This window comes from Mesoplodon bidens, assembly GCF_964165515.1.
Source record: "Mesoplodon bidens genome assembly, chromosome: 7".
Lineage (NCBI taxonomy): Eukaryota > Metazoa > Chordata > Mammalia > Artiodactyla > Ziphiidae > Mesoplodon > Mesoplodon bidens.
The window spans coordinates 28,308,235-28,335,971 of NC_138164.1; the positions used below are offsets into that span (position 1 = coordinate 28,308,235).

The following is a 27,737-nucleotide window of genomic DNA, read 5'->3' on the forward strand; positions in this document are numbered from 1 at the left end:
CCATATACAGTCCACTGACCCTGGGAGATAGAGGCATGATCTAGAAGTTCTTGGAATCCAGAGGCAGTTCCTCTGGACCTCCGAGCTTCCAGATACTCAGAGTAGGGAGGCCCAAAGTCCTGGATGTTCCCTGCCTCTTTTTGTGGATCATGAATACAACACAATTCCCCCTCAACTTCTTCACCTTTCCTGTCTGTCCTGGCTCAACCCCACCCAACTTCTAGCCCCTTCTACTTTTCAGGGGGTAGTGGTGGGACATATACCAACACCCTTGAGGATTTACTGTACACTTGGTCACACGCGCCCCTCATACCTAGGGCCCTGTGAGATAGGAAGGACAGGCTGTGTTTCTCCCTGAGAAACTAACCTTGACTTGGCCAAGGTCACACCTACTGGAACTCAAAGGAAGCTCAGAAACAAGCTCATTTACTAGTGAGCTCTTCCACTTTTTCACTTAGTAAAATCTTGACTGAGTAGAATCTGATCTTGATTATTGTAAACGACAGACTTCCAACTCCAGCCCACCTCCCCAAACCCCACCATCACCCAAGCAGGAGCCATGTCTTATGGGTGGAGGAGCCCATCACCTCTGGAGAAGTTTGGGGATTCTACCCTCTCCCTTCCTCCCGGCCACCCAGTTCCTTGTTCCCCGCTGTCCCTCTGGTCTAACGTCTAGGGTTAAGCCCAGAGTGGTGGGAAGAGTTGCGTCCCACGGTCACACTGGGCGCGCTCAGTGGCAGAGCGGGCTTCGGCCGGACCAGGGCAGCTTTGTGCGCGCGCCGCGGCTGGGAGCCCGAGTGCGCGCAGCTCAGGGGCCTCCGCCGCAGCTGGGGCCGAGGACGCAGCTTCTCTGCTCGCCCGACCGGGACGCCGCGCCACCCGCCCCCTGCAGCCTGTGTTGCAGCTGCCGGCCACCGGAGGGGGCGAACAAACGTCAACCTGTTGTTTGTCCCGTCACCATTTATCAACTCTCAGCACCACAAGGAAGTGCGGCCGCCACCCGCGCGCGGAAAGTTCAGCATGCAGGAAGTTTGGGGAGAGCTCGGCGACTAGCACAGCGGGGCGGCCCGGGCTAGCGCAGGGCAAGCGTGGGGGCCAGAGCGCGGCGTGGTCCTGGGAGCCTGTCCCGGCTTTTTCTTGGAGCGACGCTGTCCCTAGGTCGCTGATCCCAATGCACCGGCTCATCCTTGTCTACACGCTAGTCTGCTCAAACTTTTGCAGCTACCGGGACACTTCTGCAACTCCGCAGAGCGCATCCATCAAAGCTTTGCGCAACGCCAACCTCAGGCGAGATGGTAAGAGACTCAGATTTTATTTTTTTTAATTAAGTAATCACGTTTTTTGTTGTCATCATTGTGGTCCCACACCCCTTTTCAGTCTTTCATATGAACCTTGGTTGTGTGTATGGGCGGGGGTGGGGAGGGGGAAGAGGGGTCGGGTCCTGTCTCCAGTCCCTAGAGAGCCCCTTCTTCCGGAATGGACAGAGGGGTGTGGGACGCGTGCCTGAGGGGATCGGAGAGGTCAGGTGGCTCATCTCCCTGACCCTAGAGAAGTCATTTTGGTGTCCAACAGTCAACTGATGCTAGGATCCCAGAGTTGAAGAAAGTTGAAGGCTGCGCCGCACCACGGTCAGGCTCTTCACCTTTTGGACTGGAAACCCGGATAGATGGGGCATTTGTGATAGGTGGAGGGACGTCAAGAGTGTCTTTCTCTGGGTGATTTATTTTTATTTTTCTTAAGTGTGGGGAGAGGGAATGATTCATTTCAGAGGAAATGATAGCTGGAACAGAGTGACAACTTATTTATGTATTATTTATGTTGAGGAGACTGCGATGTGCATACTGTGGTGTGCAGTATGTTGCCCTTTTCATCCCCAGAGTGATTTTTCCAGTGGACTTCAGCGTGGCTCAGAAACTCAGAGTCTGGGAGAAAATGCCTTTTGGAGTTTTATCTGTATCCAAAGGGGACCTGGCTTCTGCTATTAGTTGTCTTGCATAGAATTATTTCCAACTGTTTGCAAGAAGCAAAGATCTTTAAACAGCTCTCCTAAGCAAGGTCCCAAGCAGGCTTGTTTGTTTTCCTTTACTATGGAGGACACCTGGGTCATTGGATCCCAGCGATTTTAATTGCGTTTATTTACTTTCTGGGCCTCCACCAAGGTCTGAAGTTGATTTATTCCTGAATTCTCAAGTACAGCTGATGTTGCCAATAATTTGCAGCTGTTTCCACCATCTACCTGAACTGACCCATACATAGGTTTTTGTGTTTGTTTTTTTTTTCCCTTCATCAAAAATATCTTTCTTTCCTTCTGCTTGCTTAAAGTTCTAACAGATCTCCTAAGGAGATCACCAAGCTATTCTTAATGGCTTCACTCTTGGAGCCGGCAACATTTGATCTCTGGTAAATTCATATTAGCCTTCTTATTTTCTTATCAGTTTCTCTCTTGGTATGTCCTTAATTTGGACATCACTGAAAGGCTTCTGTGCTTTGAAACAAACCAACAAAAACTTTATTATATTTTCTGATAGCAAGTATGCTGTGTATCTCAGTGTGCTAAAGTCATCTGAAGCGGAGGGGGTACAGGGAATCCACAGAGTAACCTCCAGGCAGAAGGTCACCCTGTATTTATAGAATTATCTTATCACAGTATTTTGTGTAAAATATACTAGCAGTGCATTTTTGATAATGCTTCATCTTAGTGTAAGCACAAAATTTTCTTATTAATTAAAAAAAAAGGTTTAGGCTCAAGACTAAACTTTTATAGCTTTGTTTCACTCATTAATGTTTCCACCAGGGACAATCTTCTATTCATTGAGTTTTTAAAGTTGTTAATGTTTGCACTTAATGTGCCCTTTCAGCTACATAAAGTAAAATGCCATTTATAATTTGCATGACTTCATAGCCATAATTTTGTAATCCTTAGCTTCCCAAGTATGAGTTACAAGAAATCAAGGACAGAAAATGAAAAATATGTAACCATTGCCCATTAACCCAAGATTCTGACTAAAATCAAGTCACGCAGCTCATATCTCTGTTTTTTGGAAAAGAATAATCTCATTTTACTTTTTGCTGTTAAAACTCTGTACATCTATCTAGTCTATACGAGAAGTGCCAATACTTTATTTTATTAAAATTTGAAAACTACCCTGGATTTATTTCTTCATATTTTAGCTAGAGCTGTTTTGCAGTTTCAGCACACATACACACACACACACTTTGATTAGTTCAGATTGCTCAGTACTTAGCTCAGTGTCAATCTCATTTATAAATAAGGCTAGGAGAGGGGGAAAGGTAGTTGGATTAAAAGAAAACTGTATACAGAGTAAAAATAATTAACACTCATGATGAACTTTTAGTTGGGGGAATTTTCAAAAGGCAGCTTATTCTTGTTATAGAGAGGCATTCTCAAAAAAAGGTAATATTGCCCCAAAGGAAAGCAGTTGGATCTTAGGAGGTGAAAAAAAAGTCTTTACATTACAATGGTTTGTGGTCCTCCAAAGGGTCAGTACATATAAACAGATATACAGTACATTTGTAGTATTAGCAATTCATAGGGAGCAGATGTGATTAGAAAAAAAAGAATGTCTAAAAAGCCTCCTTAACCAGGGTAGTGACGATATGAAGAAAAGGTTGAGAAACACTATTGTAGAGTTTTGGTGAGAGAGTAAGAATAAAGGGTCTTTGAAAAAGTTTAGACATCCACTGGGAAATTTTAATGGCAACAATTGAGCTGATGAGAGAAAGTAATAACTTATTAAATTAAACCCTTGTTCTGATTCCAGACATTTTAAACTTGCTCTCTCAAAGTTCCTTAATGGCTCAATAAAGGGGGCAGAGAATACAATAAGGGGAAGATAGAAGATAAAAGTTTCCAAACATTAATTTAGGGTCCTTAGAAGACCTGGCTTTCAGATTACAAGTTGTAGGAAATCTAACAAAAGATTAGATATGGCCCTTACTAGGGGTTTCAAAACCATTATCTAATGAGGGAACTGTCTTTACACTTGAGGGCCATCATTTTGTCTCCGCTGACCCTGTTAGCTGCTGCCTAATGTTGGGGTTAAGAAAAGAAGAATGATGACAGGCATCCCCTGTTCTTGGCATGAGGTATGTTGGATCCTATCCAGCCTGATACAAAATCTTGTTTTTTGGTCTCCCAGTACCTAATAGCTCCAGGTAACTGAAGTAGTTAAGAAATGAATTGGAGATAAAGTGTGAAGGTTGGTAAATGATAGTCTCCATCTACCCAGTGTAGGAGGCTGCTCTGTTGCAGTCTCCTGGCCTTTCAGAATTCTTCATCACATTATGTTCTTGTTCTAAAAGGGATGTCTGTAGAGCCCTTGCCAGGACTTGCAGAATGACAAAAGGTGACCCAAGGAAGAGGATGGTTGAATTTGGTCCCTGTCTCCAGGAGGAAACTAATAGGTTCTATAGCTAAGAAGAATTAAAATATGACAGTTTGCAGTGCTTGAGTATTTATGCTTCCTTATATCATATTTGTTATTCTTTCTCAAACTGATTTACTTTTGAATCCCACTCTTGATCCAACTCTTAGCACAGAGAAAATCTTCCTTTAGCAATAGCATCTACATATTTTTATTTTAGTGCCTGTGCAGTTGGTGCTTTTGTTATAATAACTGGCCACAACTGGTGTTTCTCAGAGTGTGAATCAAGAAGTGTGAAGGTAGCAATTAACTGAGAGTATTGCTTACTTATTTTTAAATCTAACTAGATAGAGCTTCCTGCTTATGGGGTTAAGATTACAGATGCACTCTTCATTTTCTTGACCCTTTTTTGCTTTCAGAAAGTACAGGTGTTGGTGGTAAATGATTCTGAATATAGTTCTGTTTGGTTGTTGAGTATGCCAGGACATGAAGTGTCTATTGTCTATTATCATTATCTGTGATTGGCCTGCAATTTTAGTAATTGTGGTCTGAGATTCTTTTTTAAGTGGTCAAGCTTATTTCTTAACATGTTTCTATTGTCCTCACTGATGACAGCACACTGACTTTGGTGCAAAGGTCAGAGCTTAAAGGAAAGACAAAAAAAACCCAGAGGGTAATTTAAACAAATTAGTTTTAACGTGTCTGAAAGCTAAGAATCACATTAGTGTCTAAATCTGAGGTTCTTCTGTATTTATATTTTTCTGTTCAACTCTAAGTGTATTAAGGCTACAGAGCGTAATGGAGATTACATATTTTAAATGCAACATGGCTTTGACTTGCCACCATAGGTTATATTACTCAATAGAGGTTCTTTTAAAGAGGTGAGTTTAGCCAGATATCACCACAGTGTATAGTGGAAGATGCCATAAGGTTGTGAGTTATACTAATAACCATTGTGTGTTCATTGAATAACAGTGATTTTTGAATACAGGATTTTTCCCTTTCAGCAAATGAAAGCAAACCTTTATTATTTTAGTACCATAGGGTCAAACAATGGAGCAATGTCCCCAGAGTCACTTACATGGCACTCCTGAGCATATGTGGTCTCAGAGAATCCCATCACTCTGAGAGTCTGGAGGATATAGACATTTATGTCTCTGTCCTTGAGAGCTGAGTCATGATGCAAATCACCTTCCTTCTGGAACTTACTCTTGAACTTTCTTTGCTGAAATGATATGATTATTGTAAAAAGGCACTAGCTGAACATTTTAATAAAATTCTTCCTGTATTAAAATAGGAGGCTAGTTCAAAATTTCTAAATTTAAAGTGCCCAGTGCCTGGATATCACTGAGGTCCCCTCACCCTGGAAGCCCCTCTGCAGCACAGCATGCCAGATATTGGATTTTATTAACTGGATCTGAGGTCTCATTAGGGTAATGTAAATCACAAAGGTAACCTGGTTAGTGTTTGACAACATTTTAAGTTATTTCAAACTTTTACATTTCAGAATTTATGCAATTTTAAAAGGGACATTTTTATATAACTTTTACGTGAAGGACAGTTTCAGCATAAAGCTACAGGGGGATGATGTACAGTAGCAAAAGGAAATAATACAAGACAAATGCTGCAGCAAAAATGTTCTGACTCCCCATATAGTATTTTAGGACCAAACGTAAGTCCTAAATAAAGAAATAAGCCTGTGAGACACTGAAGTGCAAAAGTGCACAGACAGGGGCTTCCCTGGTGGTGCAGTGGTTGAGAGTCCGCCTGCCGATGCAGGGGACGCGGGTTTGTGCCCCGGTCCAGGAAGGTCCCACATGCCGCGGAGCAGCTAGGCCCGTGAGCCATGGCCGCTGAGCCTGAGCGTCCAGAGCCTGTGCTCCGCAACGGGAGAGGCCACAACAGTGAGGCCCGCGTACTGCAAAAAAAAAAAAAAAAAAAAAAAAAAAAAAGTGCACAGACAGGAAGAAATATTTTCTTCCAAGAATTTTCTTTTTTCAGAATAAGAATGAAGAATGCCTTGTTTCTTACAAGCATTGATGATGAATATAGTAATATATCTTTGCTCTTCACCCTGATATGCTGACATTCATTTATTAGCTTTAATTTTTAGAGATTAACACTGTGTTTTTTGTGATTTGTGCCGTGTGCAGACAGGGAGGTCATAGCACATGAGCTGTCCTTCATTATGAAGAGTGATCTTGTCCCAGGTTTGGGGTTTTTTACTTGAGCACTTTTTGTAGAGTGTTTATAAAAATGGAGAGTTTTGGGTGCGGTGCTTTGTCTATAAATATGAGCCAAACGTGATTTGAAACCTTGTATGTTAGGACTCTTGATTTTTGAAATTTGAAATCTAGCATGCCTTCTTTGGACTGAGGGAGCTCAGTGACAGTTCTTGAGTGTGGGCTCTGAGAATGGGTTGAATATGCTGTGTTAGTTTTGAACAGGTCATTTCAGATCTGATGTGAGAAGCTGCTGCTAAGCTCTGCATTTTGCTGAAACATTTAATAAGCTATATAGCAAGAGCCTACTTTTACAGAATTTCACATTCAGCAGCTTCAACTATGTAAAACGCAATCTAATGAACTAATATATGTGCAACAGATCCGCTTAAAGGCCAAATCAGTGTCACAACGTTTATAAATGAAGTCATAAAATTCCTGTGGTAGACACTTATATACCCTTTTCCTTTACTTTCCATGTAGCTCTATCTCACTTGTATATGTGGTTTCCCTGTCCACAGCACAGCAAGAGCATGGTGTTAGAATAGAAAACAGGACTGGTTCGATATATTCACACTATTAGCATTGAGAAGTGACAGCTAGTTGTTTTCCTGCTTCCTCTTACTTTTTTCAGGCTTTGAAAAGCATTCATAAGACCTGAGCAAGCACAGCTGGCTTAGGCTTCTTATTGAATCAGGTGAGAATAGTTCCAGCTTGCAATGGGCTGAATATTTATTTGTGTGCCCCCAAAATTTGTATGTCGAAGTCCCAACCCCCAGTGTGATAACTTAGGAAGTGGAGCCCTTGGAAGTTGATTAGAATCATGAGAGCAGGGCCCTCATGAATGAGATTAGCACCCTCATAAAAGAGACCCCAGAGATATCCTCATCTCTTCTGCCACATGAGGAGACAGCAGAAAAACATGGAATCTGCTGGACTTCCCAGCCTCTCAGACTATAAGAAATATATATCTGTAGTTTTAAGCCACTCATTCTGTAGAATTTTGTTATAGCAGCCCAAATGGACTATAACCTCTTTCTGTATGTCACTGCAGAAGTACTATATTACAGCCCAGTAAAACTGATGATTTTAGAGGATGTTCTTGAGTCATAAAGGAAAGTTTAGATTGTATGTTTAATAGCTTTACCAGGATCATAAACTCGAAATGGTATTAGCTTATGTATATATGGATTTCAACCAGAAAATTGACAGTGCTTACTATGACAGCCTTGTGGAAAAGAACAATTATAGTCTGGATAATAATGGACTGTTATTATCATTCTTTTAGTGATAACTAATAGGTTTGTGTTAACCAAGAGGGAGGTGAACAGGAATTTTTATCTGCATTTTGGATTAGACCCTATTGGGTTCAAGATTCTGAATAACTTGAATGAAGACACAGAAAACACATTTACTTGCATATTTTATCTGGAAAAAATAGTTAACAGGTTGAATTAGATGAGTTTGGCTGATTTTTTTCTATAAAGGGCCAGATAGTAAATATTTTAGGCTTTCCTAAAGTCATGAGGTCTCTGTTGCAACTATTCAACTCTGCCATTATAGCATGAGAGCAGCCATAGGAATTCATAAATGAATGTGTGTGGCTGTGTTCCAATAAAACTTTATTTACAAAAACAGGCAGTGGGCCTGCAAGCTGTAGTTTGCTGACTGCTGAATTAGAGAATCTACATACTCTTAGGTTGAAATGATGGGCTGAACCTATCAAAATGAAATTCAGCAGGGATAAATGCAAAATCTAGCTCTTTGGTTAGAAAATAAAAACAACCGCATAATTACAGAATGGAATAACTTGAATTAATTTCAGTTTATGCTATGCTAGATAGAGAGATAACTGGTTTAGTTGAACACAGCTTATGCTTCAACAAATGATGTAGTTGCTAAACGACAACAACAGTGTAAAACTGGTATTAGTGTTAATACTACGTCGGGATCAGGGAGGCAGCAGTGCTCTTATAAATTAGCCTCTGTTCAGTCGTGCATGAGGGTGTTGTGCTCTTGGTCTCTCTCCTGTACAGGATTCTGCCTCTTTCTGACTCCTTCAAACCCATGCCCTAAACCCACAGAGTTTACTACTCTCCTGTATTTAAACTTCCCTTCTTATTGTCTCCATCCTGTTAGCCCACACATATGTTTAAGTGTCTTTGCATTCTCCCACAACATATATAAGTTGTTTTAATGTTTTTCTTCATTTTAGCACCATATAAACTTCTTCGGTCTCACCATGCCTTACTGTCCCTCCTTCTTGTTTCCCTTACCCATTGCAGTTGGAAGTCATCCCTACCACTCTGGGTGAGGTCACTGTGATCTGTAGCCTCCTTTGTGATCATTCTTGAAATGATCTCTTCCTTTGGTTTGACACTACCCCTCCTTTGCCTTAACTATTCCTAAATGTAAGTTTGAAATGGTGATAGAAATAAAGCCAGAATTAACACAGTACTTATTTTAGGTTCTTTGGAGAAACAAGATTAGAAAAGGCTTAAAAAGTGTATCTTATGTTTTGTTCTGTCCCTGTAACCATTGTGAATAGTGAAAGTGGTGGGGAATATCTGAGAATATAATTGGGATCTTGTTAATATAAAAAGAAACAACGTTTAAAGTTAAAACATAATGTCATATTATAACCTATCAAGCTCTACAATTGAAGCATTTTGGAGGTAGATATGTACATATACATTATATAAACTTATAATATTTAAAAAACAGAATGCTTATACTATAGAAATATGACATTGAATAACCACATAGAAATTTTCCCTTATATCATTGAGTGCTCTTTTACTTATTTATTTTTTTGTCTCCTTGGCTGAGTCTTCATCTTCCTGTCTGCCCTTAAGGCTCTGGCCTTAGCCTTATCTTCTCACTTTTCCTCACTGTTAGTCTCAAGAGGATCTTAGTTTTTTCCAAAGTGTCAATTGCTACTTATATGTGAATGATGTGTAAATCTATTTTTACTACTTCTGCTGTTTATTGAGCTTTTGATCTGTCTTTTTATTTCACTTCTTGAGGTCTGCAGTGGGTGATCCCACTGGCACTTAGAGGAAATGCTCCAATTCAGTAGGCCTCAGAGTGAAATTATCAGTTTTTTAAAATATTGGGTTATTCATCCAATGGTGAATTCCTTAACAGTATTAATCCTTTTGTTGTTTTTCTTCCAGACACAATCATAATTGTTTTTGAATGAACTATTGAGTGAATGTGCTGACCAGGTATCACATTTTAGACAGGAATTGCACAACCCTATGTAGCCTTTTCTGACTCCCAATCCTCCCTAGGTAGAATTGGCTACTCCTTTGTTTTCCCAATGTTTCCATGGTACTTATTTATTTACAAATCTGCCATCTGCTGATGTGAGCATACTTGTTATGTTTAATGAAGCTGTGCACCTCATTGTCTGTTTCATTGCTTGGCATGTAGGACTTCTCCTCAATAAGGTTTGAAGAGTCAGTAAATCAACCAATCACTGTCTTCTGTTTATGACTGATATTTGGGCCACATGAGCCCTATCAGATTGTAAATGAATGGGAGCAAGTATGTTTAAACTCTGAATCTAGGGTGACTGTAAGTTTTCTGTTAATTGTCTGGATGGCTGTTTGTATTATTGAACAGGATAAGGATTAGAAGAGGAAGAACAGATGAGGGAAGGTCATGAAGGCAGAAAATTAATTTGTGGATACTTTAAGCTTTAGGAGCTTGTACAATATCCATGTGGATGAAATCTAGAGGAGTGAGGTAATAGAGAAGCACTCATTTGCATGAAATGCATGCACAGTGAACATGAAGTAATCAACTATGTTCTATCATGTTCTTAAAGTAAGTGGTCAAAGTGAGAGAGTGGCATGGACACATATACACTACCAAATGTAAAATAGATAGCTAGTGGGAAGCAGCCACATAGCACAGGAAGGTCAGCTCCGTGCTTTGTGACCACCTAGAGGGGTGGGATAAGGAGGGTGGGAGGGAGATGCAAGAGGGATGAGGATATATGTGTACGTATAGCTGATTCACTTCATTATAAAGCAGAAATTAACACACCATTGTAAAACAATTATATGTCAGTAAGGATGTTAAAAAAAAAAAGGATGTGGAGAAAAGGGAACCCTCGTACACTGTTGGTGGGAATGTAAATTGGTGCAGCCACTGTAGGAAAACAGTATGGAGGATGCTCAAGAAACTAAAAATAGAACTACCATATGACTCAGCAATTCCACTCCTGGGTTTATATCTGAAAAAAACACCAACACTAATTCAAAAAGATACATGTACCCCATTGTTCATAGCAACATTATTTACAATTGCAAAGATATGACAACAACCTAAGTGTCTATCAACACATAAATGGATAAAGAAGATATGGTGTATGTGTACAGTGGAATACTACTCAGCCATAAGAAAGAACGAAATTTTGCCATTTTCAGCAACATGGATGGACTGGGAGGGCATTATGCTAAGTGAAATTAAGTCAGACAGAGAAAGATAAATACTGTATGATACCACTTATATGTGGAATCTAAAAAATACAACAAACTAGTGAATATAACAAAAAAGAAGCAGACTCACATATATAGAGAACAAACTAACGATTACCAGGGAAAGAGGGAGAGGCAATATAAGGGTGGGAGAGTGGGAGGTACAAACTATTGGGTATAAGATAGGCTGAAGGATGTATTGCACAAGATGGGGAATATAGCCAATATTTTGTAATAACTGTAAATGGAAAGTAACCTTCAAAAATTGCATAAAAATTTAAAAATTAAAAAAAGTAAAAAAAAGAAAAAGTGGTATTCATGATTGTGGGTGTATAATACTAATAGCTGATATTCCTAGAGTTCTTATAACATGACAAAGTGCTTTCATAGCCATTATAGACAGTGGCTTGGTGTGAAGAATTGGTCCTTTCCAAATGACTTTGTTGAGAATTTCAAGATCACATATACTTTTAGACTGCTCCCTTAGGCATAAGCATGACACTTTGGGGTTAATTTTGGATTAATATCAATGAAATGTGGAGAATTTTCAACTGTTTCTCCCCCACGCAACACCCACCCCCCCAAAAAAAAAAAAAAAAAAACCTCACACATACTCTGACTAGAATCAACTCCTTTTTGGTATACCTTTCCTTTCCAGAATTAGTATTTGAGTACTTTTACGTGAAGTTCCCACTACTTAATAAAGTTCAAAAGAAAGAAGAAGAAATAAATAAGGATCATGAAACAAGTCTTAAGGTTCAGTCAGGATGATTGACTATGGAAAGCTAAAGAAAGAGTAATGCACCTCCATTCTGTTTAAAGATTTATCTACAGAGAGAGAACATATTCACGCTATTTTACTGAGGATTAAATAAGAGAGTTGCTATTGAGTGGAATAAAAAAAGTTTACATTTCCTATGAAAACAAAAAGTCCATAGATAAAGTTGCTAAACATGGAATTAAAAGATTTTTAGATAGTTGCTAATTAAAAAGAGAGAGAGAGAGAGAGAGATGGTGTGAGAGCTATTTGGAATTTAGTTTAAGTACAGCATATGCGGAGATTATTTAAATACCCCAGGAAGAGCCTCTGTGGCTTTATATTGTTTTCATTAAATTATTTAGTTTACTGCTTTTCACCAGACCCAACTGCAATAAACATAAATGCTACTCATTTGTTCAAAAAATATTTATTGAGTACTGACTACATGCAAATCTCTGGATGAAGCACTGAGGCAGAAACAGTTAAACCTAGGGCATACTCTCTACTCTGTTAAAGCTTATACTTCAGTTGATGAGATAAAGTATTCATGGGAATAAACAAAGGGCAAGACAGGGCCATCTGTGTGCCGCCATCATGTTACTTTGTTGTTGTTGTTTTTTAAAAATACTCTGTCCTGTTGAGCAAATTGTAACTGTAAATCATCTCTCCTAATATTTAGTTCAGAAAAAAATGATGTTGATTAAGCTGTTGTTGAGCACAGTACTATTTCAGGATTGAAAGACAAATCCTTTATTGATTATTACTATTACCGTTATTATATCAATTAAGATTTGAGCAGAAAAGTAACTTTTAATTGTAGAACTGGGAGTCATACATTCTTGGTTTTAGATTTTAGGCTAAATATTTCTTTTTTTTTTTTTTAATTTTTTAATTAGTTTCTGCTTTATAACAAAGTGAATCAGTCATACATATACATCTGTTCCCACATTAGGCTAAATATTTCTGAACCATAAAAACAAATATAGGGGCTCACTTACCTACCCAGGAAGACTTTTTAACATGTGATATGCACTATGATTATTTGACCACTGGATGGCAGCAGAAAAAAGACAGCTTTGTGCATCCTTTTTTTTTTTTTTTTTTTACTCCCTCTCTTGGTTGGGCATATCAGTTCAACTAGGGAAATTTTATATTTTCCAAATACATTGAAAAGAATAAACTACAAATCATGCTAATCTGTCATTAATATATAACTATTATAGTCCATATGACCTCAATACATTTTAAGTATAATTAAAATATGTTGAAAATACATGACTATTTTACTGCTTTGTACCCTTTACTCATCTAGTTTGCATGTATAAAATTCCTGAAAGTCCAACTTAGAAACATTGATTAGTTGAAAATCATTTTCTGAACAACAGTAGCATGTGCACAGCCACTGGTTGACAAATTTCCTTTGAGTGCATGGCCAGCTAGTTGGCCACTCTAGACTTGCAGTAAGTCCCTGGAGACTCCTCATTACTTGTCAGGTGAATGGGTTTATCAAAAAATAAGTTACTTTGGGGGACAAAAGCATAATTATGATAACAGAAGTGAGAAGTCATCTTCTCTGAACGTTGCAGTTTCTGAGATCCTAAGGAGACACAGGGCAGAGTGGTGAGCACGTAAAAGTGTAGGAACATGAAACCTGCAGCTCTCTACCTAGATGCAGAGCAGTAATAAGTTATGGGTGTGCAATAGCCACATAATTCCACATTAAAAAATTTGGTTGTGTTCATCCAGCTTTAATAAAAATTTCAAAGTGGTGTACAAAAATGACCATTTTTAGTTAATGCTTTAGGGCAGATTGGAAAACTATGTATTGGGGTCTGTATGAGGCTGAATAATGACCCTCATGTCCTATTTCTGGTACCTAACTGCTATGTTCTATGGCAAAGACTCTGCAGATGTGATTTAGCTTAGGATCTTGAAAAGGTGAGATTATCCTGAATTATCTCAATGGGCCCTGATGCAATCACAAATGCCGTTATGGGAGAGAGACCTAGGGAGATTTGACACAGGCAGAAGAGAGGGCAATGTGACCACAGAAGCGGAGATTTGAGTGCTGCTACGCCCACAAGCCAAGGAATGCTAGCAGCCACCAGAGACTGGAAGATGCAAGGAACAGATTCTCCACTTGAGCATCTGGAAGGAGCAAGACCCTGGCAACACCTTGATTTTGGCTCTTTGAACTGATTTCACACTTGTGGCCTCCAGGATTCTAAGAGAATAAGTGTGTGTGTTTTAAGCCAGTAAACTTGTGGCAATTTGTTACAGCACTCACAGGAAACTAATAAAGGGTCTTTGATGTGAAAGATGAATGGTTGAACTGCCTATTTGTTGAGCAGTTTTCTAACTGTAAAATTTCATTGGCCAATAAAGCTGTATCAACATTTTAATGGTGCATTTTGATCTCTGCCTTTGAGAATTCTCCAGTAAGACAAGCCTTCCTTCTGCCCTAGTTCCATATCAGAATATTTAGGAAATTCTGGTTCCAAATCTTACCTATTTTTCAGATAAGATTAAGTCCTGACATGATGAAAAGGACAGTGATCCTATTTCATCATATCTTCATTGATTCTTAAAATTTTCCCTTAACCTAAATATGTCATTTATGCATTTGTTGGCTCATAGTTTATTAATTGGTTTATGCCACAGAGTTTGTCGTGAGACTATTACGTGTCAGTTTCTATACTAAGTTCTGGGGCAAAGTGTTGAAACTGATGTGATAATAATTATTTTGTTAATTAACTATATGATAATCAAGTGATAATAGCTACCATCCACAGAGTACTTATTGGTATGGTAAGTATGCTGATGTAATATGATGTGTAAGTGAAATGATTATATTATATGTTATGTGATGGAACATAGATATTTCTAGATGACATATTTGCAAATATTAGGATTATTAGAAATTTGGAGTTTAGGACAGAGTCAGAGAGTTCCAGTTGAATCTCTGAGCCCAGTTCCCTTAGCTCAAATTGAACCCAATTCTTGCCACTGTTGGCCATCATTGTCCAACAGAAATATAATGCAAACCAATGTTATTTTAAAAACTTTAGTAACCATATTAAAAAGTAAAAGGAAAAGCATGAAGTTAATTTTAACAATATATTTTATTTAATCCAATCTATATCCAAATATTATTTTCAATGTTTAATAAATGTTTTTAAAATACTGATTTCTTTTTATATTATTTTTATCATATTGAGCCTTCAAAATATGATATGTATTTTATATATACATATAACACATCCTATTTCAGACTAGTCACATTGCAAATACTCAGTAACCACAAGATGCTAGACATTACTGATTTGAACAACACGGTATCTTAAGATTATTTATGTAGACAAACACAAGTTATCACTGGTGTTTTTTCAACATAAAAAAATATTGAACTTATGAAAACTATATCTCCCTTTGTTGCATCGTGTTTAAATTGACTGTGTCACTTTTTAGGTGAATTAATAACCCAGTATGGGCAAGTTTTATGTGGTTTATATTTTGTTTTCTTATATCAACATCGTTAGAGTTGACGTTTCTGGTTATTTTCATGTATACTCTTTAAAAAAATTTTTTTGCAGTCATCTCATAAACCTGCAGTCAACCGGGCTACTCAGTTTATATTATATGCAGGTGCAAAATTTCTGATATTTGAGAAGCTTCTTTTGAAAACAGCAGCTGGCACTTCATTTCTCTGCTATGGATGGAAAAAAGCTGTGTTTAACCATCACTGGTTTTCCTTTTCATTTACAACTTAATTTGACTTAAGTAATGATAACATTCTCTTTTTATCACTTAACCAGTTCAAAGAATTACTATTTCTGGCTGATCAGTAAAAGATCTGTGAAAAACAAAATACTGCCATGTGTTTGGGAGGGGGTTAACCTATTATATATTTGGTACAGATTTTTATTAAATTACCCATATCTCCCTGGCTTTAGAAGCTTTGGACAGCATATATTTGGAGCATGCCTTTTTTTTTAAGGAAAATTAAATGTTATGAAAACTGTGGTTTTGCATTTTAAAATTTCAGATCTATCATTCATTTACTCCGTGGCCAAGAAGTGAAAGGTGATTAATAAAAGTTATTACAGAAATATAAATAATTTCTACTTTTCCTAAGTGACATATTTCTACCAAACTTTTGGTTGGATGTTTGTTGGCATGGCCTTTTAATCTGCTTGTAATTTGGGCAAGCAAAAGTGTTCTATCAAGTAGAATGGCTTGTAAGGGTGTACTTTTTTTTTCCTTAACTGATTTTACAAACATCTCATTGGGTTGTGCTCCTGTGAGAGGCTTATATGCAATGATGTTATGTAAAACTCTCATTGCTGTAAAATGTATTTCTTTCAGTGGGGGTTGCAACCTGAGTTGCCCATTTTGATGTCTCATCCCAGGAAGGACCTCAGCTTGGTGTACCTAGTTTTCAAAACAAACACCCAAGATTGGAAAGGATAAGGAAGGCTAAGAAAGGCACTGCTTCATGAGCTCAGAATCTCTTCAACAACTCTTTATGTCAGGACACAGCGTGACTATTTTTGTGGAAAATATTTTATTCATAAGACACTTTTTGTTTTCAGTGAAGAAGTGGTTTTGAAAACAGTGACTTTTTTAGTATGCCCTCATGCACCTTTCTCACTTACCTCTACTTGAAATTGTATCATTCATTTTTATTTGTGTATGTTCTTTATTCTCCCAAGAATCTAAGCTCTGTTAGGATAGAGACTTTGTCTCTTTTATTCCCTACTGTATGCCTGGCTCCTGGAATAGTACTAGGTGTATAGGAAATGCTCAGAAAGTATTTACTAAATGATTGGATGAACATCAGCAGAGTGCAATTCAGATGAAGCTCAATCTTGAAGCAAGAGCAAGGTCTGTGGGTAGCAGTGGTGGACCGACTTGGAAGCTAATGAAACTTAAGCTTCAGGGTCCTTCCCTTACTAGGTCCCTTCCAAGGCCCTATTATCTAATTTTATATTTATAATATAAAATTATTTCTTAAAGAGAGCATCCCAAATTGTATGTGTCAGACCCCACAAAATCTGAATGCTTCCTTGGTATTAAGGTACATATCTTGCCATTTGAGTTTATTCTGAAGAAATGTGAAAATATCTTCTACCAGATAAACAAATTAGTACAGCAGGACTCCATTACCCCAAGAGCTGGCTTAACCACATGGTCTAGTCTTAATTTAAAACATTCTGACAGATTGATGAGCACAGTGATTGCAGTGCTTTTGTGTTATTTACCTTGTATGCATTTTTGCTTCCATGATTGAGACATATATACATATATATATATATATATATATATACACACACACCACGGGTCTGTTGTACAGCAGTCCCCCCTTATCTGCCATTTCTCTCTCCATGGTTTCAGTTACACATAGTCAACTGTGGTGGGAAAATATTAAATGGAAACTTCCAGAAATTAAAAAAATATCACAAATTTTAAATTAGGTGCCATTTTGTGTAGCATGATGAAATCTCCTGCTGTCCCACTGTAGTCTGCTGACAAAGTGATTCATCTTTTTGTCCAAAGCCCTTTTGTCACTCAGTAGCCATCACAGGTTATGTTGAGGTATCATAGCGCTTGTGTTCAAGTCACCCTTATTTTATTTAACAATGGCTCCAAAGCCCAAGAATAGGGATGCTGGCAATTCAGATATGCCAGAGAAGTCTTAAAGTACTTCCTTTAAGTGCAAAGGTGAAAGTTCTCAACTTAATAAAGAAAAAATATCATATGCTGAGGTTGCTAAGATCTATGGTAAGAACAAACCTTCTATCTATAAAATTGTGAAGAAGGAAAATGAAATTTTGCTGGTTTTACTGTTGCATCTCAAACTGCAAACGTTAAGGCCACAGTGCACGATAAGTGCTTAGTTAAGATGGAAAAGACATTAAGTGTGTACCATAAGATATTGAGATAGAGTAAGAGAGAGAGAGACCACATTCATATAACCTTTATAACAGTATATTGCACATTCATATAACCTTTATTATAGTATATTGCTATAATTGTTCTATTTTATTATTAGTTATTGTTGTTAATCTCTTACTGTACTTAATTTATAAATTAAATTTTATTATAGGTATGTATATATAGGAAAAACAGAGTATATAGAGAGTTCCGTACTAGCCATGGTTTCAGGCATCCACTGAGCGTCTTGAACTGTATCCCCTGTGGATAAGGGAGACTACTATATTTGTTCCCAAACATATGTCTTCCAGTTGTACACATTAATGTAATTACATAATTTAAATATTGTGTGACACAACAAAACAAAGGAGAGTTTTGTTTCCAAAAATATTTAATTGAATACTTTTTCCAAGCTTTAATGATGAGTTCCTAAAAAAATATGTTGTTGAGTTAGGTATAAGTGAGACAATTGAACTATTCTCCAGAGTGAAAATCAAATAAAATAAGTCTAAGAAGCCTGAATGACTCCATCTATAAATTACTTCATATGTATCTTTAATTTTTTTTCTACTTTCAAGAAAGAAAAATTGGAAATTATGGATGAGTTATAGACGTGGCTTATTCAAGAAAGATTACAAAGATTTTATCAGTATGAGACATACTGAAAGAAAAGATCTTTGTATTTCATCAGAACTTGGTCACTGGAATGCACATTTTTATATTTAAGCTAAAAAAATATATAAAACTCTCCATTTTAACTGATGTTTTAAATTGATCAATCCATTGCTGTTTCAACTATGTTGATAAGAGGGTTCCCAATGTGTATACAGAAAAATAATGTCACACGAGAGGGAAGGGATATGGGAACAGATGTATATGTATAACTGATTCACTTTGTTATCAAGCAGAAACTAATAAAAAAAAAGAAAGAAAAATAATGTCTTAAAGAGACACATCCAATTTATACTAACAGAGGTTAATGAAATGTATTATTATGAAAAGGAAATCGAGCCTGATGAGAGGCTGTATGGAATAATGATTAAAGATAGCAAGACCTGAGCTGAAATCCTGCCCCTACCACTTGCTAGCTACATATTCTTGAGAAATTACTCAACCCCCTCAGACCTCAGAGACTGAACACAAAAAACAAATAAACAAAAAAGAGAAAAACACCTATATTATAAAGTGAATGTGAAGATCAGTTACTAGATGGAGAGCTCTTAACACAATGTTAAAGAAACAATACTTAATAAACAATAAGGTATTTAGATGTCTGCATTAAGTTGTTTATCAGGGTTTTTTCACATTTCAACAGTTTTTCAGAGTATACATTAAATAATAAAAGTTGTACCTTACTACAAGTAGTAGTAATGGCTATTTCTAGAGCATGTTTATATGATGACTTCATAGACTCACTAAATTTTAGGGCTGGAAGGCTTCTTTGAGGTAGACTAGGCCATCTCCTTGCTGTACGGTTGATGAAATCATGGCACAGAGAGAAGTGCAGTGACTTGCCTAAAGTCACACAGTGGATCAGATTCAAGTACAAGTTTTCTAACCTCTCATCTGTTACTCTTTCCATAGTATCACAGATGCCTCATGCCTATTGTTAGGTATGACAACAGGCAATTTCAGTAAAGACTGGAGGTAAGAATGAAAGAAAGTGGCCTCGCCAACCTCTTACTGATTATATCATCAATACTGTCTATCTTTCCCTCCAGCATTGTGTTCAGTTTGGGCTTTTTTATGGCAAATATAATGGCTATAATTTTTTTTTTAGCATTTTGAACTAAAAAGTAGTGATAAGAATTGAGAATTTGTGATTATTCCTTTTTTTCCTTCTTTTTAAAAATTTTATTTATAATCTTAACCTTCAGTGTTCAGCTTACTGGAGTATTTTTAAGTCAAAGATATCAAGCTAGTTTGCAGCCTGTTCAGGAGATACTTGATTTTTTAACAATCTGCTTTCTGTGTATAAAACATGAATCTAAATAAAGTTGAAAGTCAGGATGAAATCCACTTCTAGTTGCCAAACAAAGCTTCCTTTAACATCTAAAAGCAATATATACAAACTAAGCTTAAGAGAAAGGACAAAAACTTAAGCTCCCTTAAATAATCTTAACTGAGTTCAAAAAGTAGACAAATCAGTTTTATAATGTAATCAAGGAAAAAAAGTAACTCCTTTCCTGGATTTTAAGCAGCACTTCGGAAGTGAGTTTTGCTTGATTTATCAGTCATTTACAGAATATTTACTGAATATCTAACCAGGCACTGTAGCTGCTAGAGATGTGCTGGTAAAAGAGACATGATTCTCCACCATGGGAGTTCTTATGGTGGGGAGACTCTCAAGGCCAGTAGATTGTAGGCACCAGAGTAACTGCCTTGAGCTAAACAAGCCAAGAGAGCACTGAGGGAGGGACCTCCATCCCAGAACCAGTGTAAGAGTGGTTCCCCAAAACTCTTCCCCAAAATGTTTTACGTTGCCTCAAAATGTAAATAATGCCTCCAAGGATAGAAATATATAGGTGAAACCAAATCTTTAAAGTCCAATCAATCAGCAGCCAGATTTCATATTTTCATAGAGGCCAATATCAAATAAGAATTTCACAAAGGAAAGGGTTTCTGCTTTATTCTATAAGCATTGACTTAAGATCCCTAATTCATGTTTCCTCTTCTCCAGTGTGTTCAGAAATGCATAGGCCTGACATAGATATTTGTTTCAGTATAAATCTTATTATCTAAATCATGAGTTTCTAAAACAGCCCCAGCAAACAATTCCTGATCTGGAGGTGTTCCTAATACCAAAAGGAAGGTACAGCTCCCTATCCAAAAAAAAAAAAAAAAAAATCACATATGAAAATACGGTGGACCTTTTAAAATAGCATGTTTAGTAGAGAAAGCAATTGATTTTCTTTACAAAATATTAATGATAACAACACCCTATTCTTGAAATATGCACTAGAAAGAACATCTCCATAGTGCCCTAAAAATGAGGCCATCATCTTCCAGGGAGCTGTTGGAGCTGTGTGATCTCAAGACCATGTGATCTCAGTGAGACATATCGCTGTGAGAGAGGAGCTCCCTTCCCTGGAGAGTTCCCTGTCATTACAGGAATGATTTCCTAGCCTCACTCACGATACCCTAACAGCAGGTGGTTCTGAATCCATAATGGAGATGCGGTAGCAAGGCCCACACCTTTGCTCCTTGATGCATCATAATGTTGGCTACTACAGAAGGCATTGGCTGTGTTGAGTGACTTATGGACAGTCTACATTTTCTAGAGGATTTTCGAGGAATAACCATCACTTCTTGGAACTCTTTCCCTTTCTAGTCACAAAGAAGTTCTTTCTTAGGCCTTAGATTTTTCTAAAGCATGGTCAATCACATCTCAAACTCTCACTTAACTACATCAAGAACTTGGAGACTTGGTGATAAGAGAACTCACAGAAAACTTGAAAAGTCATTGATTTATTTGACAAATAATTACTGAGCATCTTTTGTTAGTAAGGCACTGCACTAGGTAGATAAGATGGAGATTTAAACAATCTATTAGATCATCTCTACATTTATATATTATGTATATATTCACACATACACACATATACCCAGATGCATGATAACATTTTACATATATGTATATACACAGGTATACACATACCTGCACACTTATTCATCTGTTCAAATGTATGTTACACATATCATAAATATGTTCATACATGACCTAAATATATGTGATATCATTAATGTGGCAGTGGTAATTATATATGGTAAGTGTTAAAACATGATGCTGTAACAGTTCTAATTAGGGAGAGTTACTAACCCCAGAGAATCAGGAATCCTTTTATGGAATAGAAAATGGTGTTTGAACCAGACCATAAAGATGATATATTTTCTAGGGCTGTTGTATCAAATTACCACAGCCTTGGTGACTAAAACAACAGGAATTGATTCTTTCGCAGTTCTGGAGGCCAGAAGCCCAACAGCGAAGTGCCAGCAGGGCACAGCCAGCAGAGGCTCTCGGGGAGAATCTGTTCCTGGCCTTCTCTTGGCTGCTGGCTGTCCTGGGCTGTGGACACATCACTCCAGACTCTGCCTCCCTGGTCACACTGCCTTCTCTTCTGTGTGTTCACTATCTCTTGGCTCCTTTTATAAGGACAGCTGAGATTGTATGTAGGACTCAGGTGAATAATACTGTACAGGGTAAACTCCTCAAGTCTTAAACTTAATCGTATCTTTTGCCATATAAGGTACTAGTCACAAGTTTCGGGTATTAGAGTGTGGACATATCTTTTTGGGGGGGCCACCATTCAACCCCCTACAGATGAGAACCTTTCAAAGGCTGAGTTTGAGGAGAGCATTACAGGCTGAGAAGCTAAACTAAGCAGAGATGTAGGGGCAGGAAAAGAAGGCATATCCAGTAACAAGGAGGAGCGTCGGAGAGCAGCAGTGTGCAGAGGACAGGGGAGAGGGAAACGAACAAGGGTCAGGGGCCAGGCCACGGAGGCCTTGTGCTCCTGGGCATCCAAGTTAAAATGATGGGAGAACCAGTAAGCACCAGATAGGACTCTATTAACATAGTGAGACGTCACCAAAGCCTACATGGAGCTGTTAGCCATGAGAATAGAAAGGAAGGGAGAGATCTCAGCAGTAATTTAGATTCCATTGAAGAGAATTCCAAATGCATGGATAACTGGGAGAGGGTTAGGGCATTAACAACAGCAGGGAAAATAGAAGATTAAAATGATGTTTGGGTTTGGATGTGTTGCTTCAGTTTCCAGCATGACATCCAGAGGGATGAACGGGTAAGGGAAGAAGAGAATGTCTCTAAAGTTACCATCTTAGAGAACTCCTTCCTTTAGGGGTTAGGGGAACTAAGCTTCCTTTTTTCGTTATATTTTAGAAAGTATACTTTTTGACACAGAGGATTATTTAATGCACAAAATTTTTCACACACTGATTGTAAGTGAGATCAATCTCTTTTTGTTGTGTCTACTGTAATACTGTTATGTGAATGTTGCTATGATTCTTTGCATTTTGTGCTAAAGTAATTTAATTACGACCTTATTAAAGTAACATGATTATATTTGCTCTTTGTTTTATGATAATGACTGATAAACAAAGTGCTAATTGGCATTACAGTTTTGTGCTAAATTTGTTCTGATAGTCAAAAGTTTAATTAGGATTTAATTTGCACATCAGCCTGAGTAGTAGTCTATCCCGATATTTCTTTTACTTTTTTTATTCAGGGAAAGTTATTTATTAAGACATGGCCAGGGTTCAAAGTTTTGTCACTGTATGTAGTGTTAATACTGGTTTTCAGGGAAGGCAGTTTTCTTTATTAACCAAGGAATTATGCGCTTGGTTCCAATTACATAATTGAATGTGAAGTGTTTGTTGTTTCAAGTGAAAAATCACTGGATTATCCTTTGTCCAGTTGAAAGCAATAGCTTCTACACTAATGTTGGTGTTAGTCTTTAGTTTTTAGTGTTTGTAATTAAATTTTTGTCCCAGGAGCTTATTTCTGGTTCAGTTCAGATCCATATAAACCTTATGGTTTATCAGATATTAAACTTATCAGATATTAATTTCTCCTGGGGCAACTGGTGCTCACCTTTTCCCATGTATCTCCCGTTACTTTTATTCATTTTATTTTTTAACTATTTCCATTAGAAGTTATATCCCTTCTCCCCACCCCTGTTATGCTCTGAGGTCGCAGTGAAGTGCATCCAATTTCTGCATTAGGAATTAGCTGCCATAGGCTTCACTGCCAACTTTCACGAACTACAGAATCCTGGGTCATCTGTCTATTGGAAATAATACCATTCTGTGGTATCGTTAGAGCAGACAATGAAAGAATCAAAGGAGATCATGTGAATTTAAAAGTACTCTGAAAAAATTCACTCTGAAAAAATTCAAAGTACCATACAATGTGTGGTATAATCATACTGTATGTTTAATGCTATAGATATTTACTTATTTATTTTGAAATGACACATTCAGACCACAGAGAAGGAAAGGTAGATGGATTAAAGTTGTGCATCTCAAAATATATTGTGCATATGAACTACCTGGGGATAATGTTGAAATGTTGATTCTGAAGATTCAGGAGGTCTGTCATGAGCCTGATATGGTGCATCTAACAAGCTACTAGCTGATGTCCATTCTGCTTGTTTGTGGAGCACACACTTAGTAGCAAGGAACTAAAGAACTAATGCAGGTTTCTCCCTAGTCAAATATTAGAAGAATTTAAAAGTACATATATATAAGTTTACACCACTTGTGGATGCATTCTTGATAATACACATAGGTCTGGGAGGAAGCATAAGAAATTGTTTAATCCCATTGGAAAATCAAAGCACTGTAAAAACTGGAAAACAAAATTAATCTAACCAGGGATTTTGCTGTTTAAAAAAGCTTTGTAGTGATACCTCTTTTAATGCAAATTTCTGTCTAAAATAACTGCTTTGTAAACATGGGTTTCCTCACTGAGTTTTAAGAGTGGATTTTTAATTTAAAGAAAGAGTTAATGTATAAATTACAATCTGTTGTCAATTTTTTCTCTGTTCGATAAAGATGATAATTTTGGTAGTTACATCATTTCATTTTTTTCCTTTAACATGTAGAATTATTATAGCAGGTTAGCTATCATGGATTAATATCATTTGTTCTTAATAAGAAAATTTTCAGAAAATATCCATCTCCATAACATAGGCCAGGCTGGGGATGCCTACAGTGTATCCAGAATTGGCTAAATGTGGGGGATACAAGATGAGTGGGCATGGTTTCTGCTTTTAGGAGCTCATTTTCTTCTGGGGAGACCAAGCATTTTTGCATAAGCATTGACAAAGCCCTGGCATCTCTCTGCAGAGGGGAAGCTCTGTGCTCTGGATAAGGGTGAGTGTGGGGAGGTAGTGTGGGTTCAGCAAAGGTGGCAGACAGCAGCTTGAGCTAGGTGTTAAGTGGTCCTGTTTGGAAGGGCAGGAGTGGCAGACAGAATTCCAGACAGAGAATTCTAGAGATTCAGTAAGTAAGAAGACACAAAAAAGCTATGTACATTGCTCGCAGAATAATTTCAGGTACAATGGAAAATCATAATCAGTCATCACAGAATTTGTTACGTGGAAGTCAGCCAGTCAATCTGTGACCCAGTCAAGTCAGGATGGTCTATGGCAACAAAGTGAGATTTTACCACTTGAACTGTAACTTTCTGAAGTACGGAGTACTAAAAAGTCTCAGTACTCTTTGGAGCACTATATCTTTTCCTTGTGCTAAGGATAAAATTTGCCAAATAAGCTTTACTTTTACTCTAGAGACAATGCTGTAAATTTTGTATCTGTAGGCATGTTTATGATTTCGGGGTTTGGCAGAATATTCCAGTTCCCATGAAGTATTTTCTGCGTTGATCATCACACTTTATTACATTTTTTTTTTGTTTTTTTAATCCCCCTTTCTCCTGCTAGAATGTATGTTGACAAGCTATAGGGCAATGACTGAATCTCTTATTCACAGCTATGTCATAAGGAGAGTGCTGGAGCATATTATTTATTAAGGATGCAATTCTGTATTGGACATTCTGGTCCAATGTTTAAAGGTCCTTTAAACATTCTAAACAACAGATAAATTTTAAAATGCACTTAATATTTACAATAGTGTTAATATTTTATGCAGGCCATTTGGTATAATGGGCCCTAGTGTTCAGTAGACCAGAGTCGTAGAAATGCTAGGTTAGTAGAACAAAGAATGGAAGGAAGGAACTTTAAGTGCAGCCCCTGCTGAGCTGTTTGATGACTAGCAAATTCTCTAGGATGGTACTTAGTTTTTCCATATGCAAAATGAGGACCTTGGGCTAGTTATACTATAAGTCTCTTCTAGTTCTAAAATTTTATGGTGTGTATAAGTAAAATATCACTGTAAAGTCTTTTAGGGAGTTGACCCCAATGTTTGAGTGTTTCTTAAAAGTACTTGATCTGGCAGGCAGGATAATCCTTTACATTTATCTGCAGTAAAGCATAAAAGTGATTACAGATAGCTATTGGTGCAGGCGCACCTGGCAGAGCAAATGTTGACATAGATTTAGTATGACATAATCATGCTTTTCATGTTATTTATCATTGGAGAAGGTGTATTTGTGAAAAGTTACATACAAGCTGAATCTCATTCTCATGTCGTTGATGTTGTCATTTATAAAATGTTTATTTTTGTCAGTATATGTATATAGCTAAAAAATCAAACAGAAGTCTCTCAGCGTTTACAGTAATGAACAGTGATCCTTCCAATCTCTTTGTATGTGCAAATCCCAATTCCCCGAGTACTATGGCTTTTTTCTTTAATTGGCAAATGTTTTGTTATTTCTTTGCATATACTTCTGTTTCTAGATTTGTCAATTTTAGGCATCATTTACTGTCCTTTTACACTGGGAGGTGATGATTCACAGGTTTTGAGAGGAAGGAAAGGTAAAAATGCTTGTTCAATCTGTCATGCTTAATGGGAAGACTGCTAATGTGATTTTAGAGATGTTTTATTTTTGTTTCTATAGAATCATTATGGACAGTAGTTAGATCATTAAGTCATAGATAGCCTTGGCTCTTTTGGATGTCTAGTCTTCAAAGACTGAATTGTAGAGACAGTTCTAGGTCTTTTCCAGTGTACATGAGAGCTGAGTGGTGCCCGATGTCCTCCTTCAGATTCCAAAGATGAGGCTCATGGAGTTGCCTCTGCATTTACACACCCCTCTTTTGGAAATGCCTCCCTCTCCCTCACCATCCCATTACACCTGTCTGCCTGGACACCCCTTCTTTTCCTTCCAACTCAAATCCAATGTTACCTTATCTTCTCTGTCTAGAGCACTTTCCAGGAGTTGACGTCTCCATCTCTGTTCCCACAGCTCTTGGTGCTAGTATTTTCTATATTTTCTTATTAGTGCCCAATGCATTTCCTAGACCTCTCCCTTGAGTGCAGACCCTTCTCTTTAATTCCCTATAGATACCTCATAGCTGTCTCTCAGGTACCTCAAATTCACTGAGCACAGAGCTAAACTCATTCTAGCCTTTTCTGAAGTCAGTTTCCCTTCAGTGCTCTGTATCTTGGTGAATGACACTCTTATTAAGAAGAGTCCCACTCCCTTCCTGTTGTCATTTAATCTGCAGTCCTCCACCACTGCAAGGAGCAGGTAGAAATCAGAGCAGGTCCCCTTAAAATCCTCCAATGCAACGGAATAGCCTTGGGTAAGGCCCATGTGTTGACTTCTTCAAACCCCTCAAGCCTTTGCACAGACATGCACCCTGGATTCTGGCATACTAAACCACTTGGGATTTCTGGAAAATAGCAGTTCTCTCTTTCTTCTGGGATTTCATTTATACTGCACCATTTTGGAAAGCCCCTTACTTCCACCTCCTAAACAAATTCCCATCATCATCTATGTAGTTCCTTCTCCTCTTTCACCAGCTCATCTCGCAACCCTTTCTGAGTTCCCTCAAAACTGAGACAGTGCTCCTGCAGTGGGCTGCCTCAGGTCTCTGGGCTTACTTTCCCCATAACACCTGACACTGTGGTGTAATAGACACTGAAAAGGTTAGCCACTGTTTATTAAGAACTTGTTTTGATCCAGGAATTGTACTAATTGTTTTATAGATAGTAGGCCATCTAAATGTGATTGTCTAATCACTAATATAACAGACATAGTTGTCAGTTTACCTGCCTTCCCTATGACGCTTCTCAGAGACTAACCATAGTCCCTGATGAGAGGGCAGTGGATCCCCTGCCATGCCCCACTGGCCTCAGGACATTGGGCAAGGACAGACACTTGATTCAGCCTGGGTCAACCAGATTCTCTCTTACTGAAAGCTTGAATTTTGGCTCAGAAGCTCTAATGATGTAAGAGGTCACTGAAAGCTCAGCTGAGAGGAATGGCTGCTTTCCATTCTGTGGGTACAGAAGTAAAGAAGGCCAA

The 27,737-nt window shown here is 37.8% G+C and overlaps 1 protein-coding gene across 4 annotated transcripts in view; it reads left to right on the forward strand.

The window, feature by feature from the left end:
• Window positions 1-809: 809 nt before the first annotated feature.
• PDGFD (platelet derived growth factor D) overlaps window positions 810-27,737 on the forward strand; it is a 228,943-nt gene continuing 202,015 nt past the window's right edge. For 2 of the 4 annotated variants that reach the window (XM_081239062.1, XM_081239065.1), the window contains exon 1: window positions 811-1,295. In XM_081239062.1, coding sequence (XP_081095188.1) covers window positions 1,172-1,295 — 124 coding nt within the window. In that variant the 5' untranslated portion in view covers window positions 811-1,171. Of the gene's footprint in view, window positions 1,296-27,737 lie in introns of all 4 variants that reach the window. The other 2 variants (XM_081239063.1, XM_081239064.1) reach the window with 2 other exon arrangements.